The sequence below is a fragment of the Coregonus clupeaformis genome, chromosome 17 (genome assembly GCF_020615455.1).
Source record: "Coregonus clupeaformis isolate EN_2021a chromosome 17, ASM2061545v1, whole genome shotgun sequence".
Taxonomy (NCBI): domain Eukaryota; kingdom Metazoa; phylum Chordata; class Actinopteri; order Salmoniformes; family Salmonidae; genus Coregonus; species Coregonus clupeaformis.
Window position 1 is genome coordinate 25,567,015 of NC_059208.1, and position 6,167 is coordinate 25,573,181.

At 48.2% G+C, this 6,167-nt stretch overlaps 1 protein-coding gene across 1 annotated transcript in view; it reads right to left on the reverse strand.

Annotated features, from left to right (window-relative positions):
• Positions 1 to 1,355: 1,355 nt before the first annotated feature.
• The window catches only part of LOC121543753 (ataxin-1-like), a 5,486-nt gene continuing 674 nt past the window's right edge, over positions 1,356 to 6,167 (reverse strand). The window contains exons 1-5 of the mRNA XM_045226206.1: positions 6,117 to 6,167; positions 4,638 to 4,934; positions 3,337 to 4,467; positions 2,875 to 3,092; positions 1,356 to 2,435 (exon numbers count right to left, since the gene is read on the reverse strand). The exon at positions 6,117 to 6,167 is cut by the window's right edge and continues 674 nt beyond it. Of these exons, the coding sequence (XP_045082141.1) occupies positions 2,414 to 2,435; positions 2,875 to 3,092; positions 3,337 to 4,467; positions 4,638 to 4,934; positions 6,117 to 6,167 (1,719 nt within the window). The 3' untranslated portion in view covers positions 1,356 to 2,413. The remainder of the gene's footprint in view (positions 2,436 to 2,874; positions 3,093 to 3,336; positions 4,468 to 4,637; positions 4,935 to 6,116) is intronic.

Sequence of the window (6,167 nt, forward strand, 5' to 3'; positions counted from 1 at the left end):
GAAGTATTCTATCCCTCTTGTTTCCTGTCGTGTTTATGTTTTTTATTTAACCTTTATTTAACTAGGCAAGTCAGTTAAGAACAAATTCTTATTTACAATGACGGCCTACACCGGCCAAACCTGGACGACGCTGGGCCAATTGTGCGCCGCCCTATGGGAGTCCCAATCACGGCCGGTTGTGATACAGTCTGGAATCGAACCAGGGGGTCTGTAGTGACGCCTCAAGCACTGAGATGCAGTGCCTTAGACCGCTGCACACTATGTAAAATAAAAGGGTACATAAATGTATCTTACATAGGAGGTACACAAAAACGTTATTTCACAAGCTTTTTGTTTGCATGAAATGTTTTTAAATTACAGATTGTACAATAATAACAATGATCTAATTTTGGATAATATCTACACCCATGATTATATTTTACCACATACATATCTCAGGGAAAAACAGTCGGTGGGCAGTGTCTGTTTCTCTGCCAGTTCACCTGAATATTGACAAGATGCAAACAACAGTCTAGTCCAATAATCTGGGTTCATTCCTCAACCAAAAGGAAATTACTATTATATTTCAGCACTGCAGCTCATACTGTATACATACATTCATTCACTCTCTCTGAATTCAATTCAATTCAATTTGCTTTATTGGCATGACGTAACAATGTACATATTGCCAAAGCTTACTTTGGAGATTTACAATATTAACATAATTAAAATAATAATAATCAATATTGTCAACGGGACAACAGTAACAAAAATAATCAAGGGTCAAAATAACCATACATTGAACAATAACAATAAGCATAGCTCTCTCTCTGTCTGTCTGTCTATCTCTCTCTGTCTGTCTATCTCTCTCTCTGTCTGTCTATCTCTCTGTCTCTGTCTGTCTATCTCTCTCTCTCTCTGTCTATCTCTCTCTCTGTCTGTCTATCTCTCTGTCTGTCTGTCTCTCTCTCTCTCTCTGTCTGTCTATCTCTCTCTCTCTCTCTGTCTCTCTCTCTCTCTCTCTCTATCTCTGTCTGTCTGTCTATCTCTCTCTCTCTCTGTCTGTCTATCTCTCTCTCTCTCTGTCTGTCTATCTCTCTCTCTATCTCTCTGTCCATCTCTCTCTCTGTCTGTCTGTCTGTCTATCTCTCTCTCTGTCTCTCTCTCTCTCTCTGTCTCTCTCTCTCTCTCTGTCTGTCTCTCTCTCTCTCTGTCTCTCTCTCTCTCTCTATCTCTGTCTGTCTGTCTGTCTCTCTCTCTCTCTGTCTGTTTATCTCTCTCAATGAATTTGAATGTATCCAAGTGCTTTCCTACATCCTTGATGATAAACAGTTTTATGATAATCAGATACACACACGCACACACCACACCATTCCTGAGTTCTGTAAAATACTTTATTTTGGCTATAAGAAAAATGATAAATAATATAATTTTCAACTGAAAGAAAAAAAAGAAATACCTGTGACAATTCAGTCTAAATAAAGACGTGTACACATGAGTGGGTAGTGAGGCCAGGTAGTTACAGAATGTAGAGAAATGTCAATATGCATGTCCACAGGTTCATCTACTGCTGGACCTATGGCACTGGTCCATAGTCACTGATGATCTTGACTCTAGCTTTTTCACTTGATAATACCATGATTACTCTGGAGAGAGACTGGCCTCCCAGGCAGTGGGCCACTAACTGTTTTCTGGTTAGAGACTGGCCTCCCAGGCAGTGGGCCACTAACTGTTTTCTGGAGAGAGACTGGCCTCCCAGGCAGTGGGCCACTAACTGTTTTCTGGTTAGAGACTGACCTCCCAGGCAGTAGGCCACTAACTGTTTTCTGGAGCGAGACTGGCCTCCCAGGCAGTAGGCCACACACAGAGACACCTATGTTCCTTCCATAGAAATAGAATCATAATACATGTATGTAAATACGATGTAAACTAATCCTTTACATTAATCTGGATAAATAGAGAACAGGACTAACAACGTTACAAACATATAAAAAAATGTTCCCTCCTTCCCGTATAACACTCCAGCTCTTTCAACGACTAACATTTGACCTGCCCTCGATGGAGAGTTTGACTTGCTGAGTTATAAAAGAGGGTTTGGGCAGAGTCAAAGGGGGTTCCTCGTCCGCCCTCTCTGTCTGATCTCTCTCTGGAGCAGACCACCTCCTCTTACGACCCGAGGGTTTTTCTTTGTCTGCCTCACCACCTTCTGTCTTGAGGGGCGGAGGAGGGGGCATGTGGCTATTCTGTTCTCTCTCTCTCATCTCTCTATTTTCTCCATCTCTCATCTCTCCGTTCCCTGAGACAGCCTGCAGGTCTGAGGTGCCCCTGGGTCCAACTCCAGCTCCGTAGACCCCTGGTCCAGATCCAGATCCAGTTCTTAGTCCAGATCCTGTCACCTGGTCCAGACAGCGGGGGACGCCCCTGTCCTCCTTATTCAACCTGTCTGTTTTGGCCACCTGCACCAGGAAGACACTGTTGCTGCCTGCAGCATTCATACTGTTCCTAAAGTCCTTGTCCATGCTCTGACTGTCTGTCTGACTGTCTGTCTGACTGTCTCTCTGACTGTCTCTCTGACTGTCTGTCTGACTGTCTCTCTGACTGTCTGTCTGACTGTCTCTCTGACTGTCTGTCTGACTGTCTGTCTGACTGTCTGTCTGACTGTCTGTCTGACTGTCTGCCTGACTGTCTGCCTGACTGTCTGTCTGACTGTCTGTCTGACTGTCTCTCTGACTGTTGTTGCTCTGATTATTACCCTGACTATTACTCCGACTATTTATCGGACTGTTGATTTGATCAATACTCTGACCATTACTCTGACCATTACTTTGAATATTCCCCTGACTGTTCCCCTGGTGGTTAGACCCCTGTGTGATGTCCCCAGTATTGTGGCTGTACCTCAGCTTAACCTCGTGACCCTGGCAGCTGTTGTTCCTCCCAGACACAGCGCCGCCACCACTCCTCAGGCTCCTGAGGGTCAGGGAGACACACACGTCCCCAACACACAGCTTGGCACAGCTCAGCTCCAGCAGCTGAGTGGTCCGGTCTGGGCAGCAGGAAGACCAGCCCTGGCCGAACACAAAGAATGGGTACTCCAGCAGCACCTCCACACACACCTGCAGAGGAATACAACACGCAAAGGATACACAATAAACTGTTATTGGCATAAACATTGACATTAGGATGGGTTATGGTAGCCTGGTCTCAGATCTGTTTGTGCTCTTTTCAACACCACTGCTGTCATTGTCAAGCCAAACATGCTTGGCATGAGAATGAGTGACAAGGAGTTGGCAGGATAGTACAAACAGACTGGCACTGAGGCTAGGGGATGGGAGACAACAACAAGCTTAGCTAGCTTACCTGTGCTTTGAGTTCCCCGACACCGAACTGTATGACGACGGCGTTGGGTGTCTGGCCTGTGTCGATGCGTTCCACGGTACTGGAGTCAATCTTCAGCTCACTGCTGATCTCAGCACTCTGGATAAAGTCCTCTGTCTTCAGGTCCTCCACGCGCTTCAGCTCCCCGTCCGCCAGCTGGATGATGGAGCCACGCATGAAGAACGGAGGGAGCGTGGCTGGAGAGGAGGAGGGAGAGAGGGAAGCCTGGACAGGGGCTGGAGCTGGGGCTGGGGCAGGGGAGGGGGACGCCAACACAGTAGCGGCTGTGTTAGATGGGATTTGGATGTGTTGGATGGGTAGTACTTGGGCCTGGAGTACAGCAGGGGACTGGTGGTGGCCGTCCGACCTCAGCATCTCACACTTGGACTGGGCCGCGGTGAGGTAGGCGGGGTGGGGGAGAGATGAGGCAGCTGGAGCCAGCTGAGAGGCGGTGGTGCTGGCAGTGGTGGTGGCCGTCCTGGCGGTCACCGAGCGGGGAGCCTCAAGGTCCGTAGTGGTGGTAGTAACTCCACCCACTCCGCTAACGGGTATCAGGAGAGACTGGAGGGACTGGCCGTCTGGGATGACCAGGTGCTGCGGCAGGGTGGCATAGCTGATGCCGTGCTGGTTATCTGCGCTGGCGATGTAGCCGATGATTGGTGCCTGGGTGGTGGAGTACAGGCTGTGTACAGGCTCGTCAGAGTGGTGGGTGGTCTGGATAACCGTGTGAGGGGCAGAAGAGACCTTCAGAACCTCAGAGGAGTTGAGGGAAGTGAAAGAGGAGGTTCTGGAGACAGGTTTCCCTAGACAGATGCCTCCTCCCTCACTGTGTATTAGTGATGGGTGGACCTGGACCTTGTCCTGCTCAGTACCACTGGTAGGGTGAGGGTGAGGGTGAGGGTGAGGGTGGGGGTGGGCGTTTGCTACCAGCACCAGTGAGGTTTGTAGTCCTGTGGAATCCTGGTTAGTGTAGTCTGCGGGAATGAGGATGTGTCGAGCTTCGTATCCATGGTGAACCTGCTGATTGTTCTGGTGAGAGTAGGAGACTCCTTTGATGCCAGCACAGCTCTGTTTACCGAAACTCCTCTCCAGTTCTCCATTTAGCTGCACCACCTTCAAATCAAATCAACCTTTATTTGTCATATGCACAGGATACAGCGTAGTCTACACTGTACAATGACATGCTTACTCACACGCTCTCCTCGCAAACAGTTCAACATGAAAAATGTATTCAATACAAAATGTTTTTTTTTTACATCAAATATGGAAAAATATACAAATACCTTGGTGTGTCCGCCCTCAGCTTTCTTGACCCCTGACCCATCCGCATACTGAACCAGCACCTGGGAGGGGGCGAGGGTGAGGGTGTGGGTGTGGGGGAGGAGGCTCACCCCAGTGTGGGTGTGGAGCTGGAGAGGCTGGAGGTGGCCCTGGGGAGGGGAGGTGACGGTCAGAGGGGTGCTGCTGTCCAGCTGGATGTACTGGTGGGTTCCGGTGAAGTGGGTGGAGGTGGGCAGTGAGACGGACACAGCCAGGTCAGACGGCAGCCCTATCTGGAGCTGCTGCTGCTGGTCACCAACCTTAACATAACATAGTACTTCATTAAATTTGTTTGCACCAACCAATACATAAAAAAACACGACGAAATACACAAATACCAGTGTTTTGGGAAGCTACTCTGAAAATATAGTTTACCAAGCTAACAGTTACTTCACTCTGGAAGAAGTTAAGCTACACTAAAGCTACCATTAAGAAAAATATAGTTTACTGAACCTAAAGTTACCTTGAAAAAGTAGTTCACCACATTTAAACTACTTAATGATACATTATCATATCGAAATCTGAAATGTCATAGACTACAAATTGCAAAAACAGATCACAACTTAGCCTATAAAACACAAAAACAATGGGTTTTTTCTCCCCAATTTCAATCTTGTCTCATTTTTTTGGGGGGGGGTCATTTAGCAGATGCTCTTATCCAGTGCAACTTACAGTTAGTGAGTGCATACATTATTATAATTTTTTTCATACTGGCCCCCCCTGGGAATCGAACCCACAACCCTGGTGTTGCAAACGCCATGCTCTACCAACTGAGCTACATCCCTGCCAACCATTCCCTCCCCTACCCTGGGCCAATTGTGCGCCACCCCATGGATCTCCCGGTCGCGGCCGGCTACGACAGAGCCTGGATTCGAACCAGGATCTCTAGTGGCACAGCTAGCACTGTGATGCAGTGCCTTAGACCACTGTGCCACTAGGGAGGGCCATCGCTGCAACTCCCCAACGGGCGAGGCGAAGGTGGAGTCACGCGTCCTCCGAAACATGACCCGCCTAACCGCTGGGCCAATTGTGCGCTATCCTATGGGACTCCCGGCCACGGCTGGTTGTGGCACAGCCCGGGAATGAACCCGGGTCTGTAGTAACGCCTCTAGCACTGCGATGCAGTGCCTTAGACCGATGCGCCATTCAAGAGGCCCACAAAAACAATGTTTTAAGTGAGAATTAGGCAGGTCTGATACAAAAAAAAGAAATTATTGTCACCCTAATGTTCTTTTCTTTTTGCCCCAAAAAATTGTGTGACGTTCCAGTAGTCAGCTACACCGCTACGTGGCAAAAAAGTTATTAACTACTGAAAACACTACAAACATTTGAATTTAGTCCAACTGCCACCAAGCTACTGCAAAATGTAGTTAACATACTAGTTGAACTCCATGTAGTTCACTACTCCCCAACACTGATACACACGCAATAGACACACACACCTTGGTGGCCTGGGAGATGAGGGCGGTGGTGTAGCAGTGGCCGTCCAGATG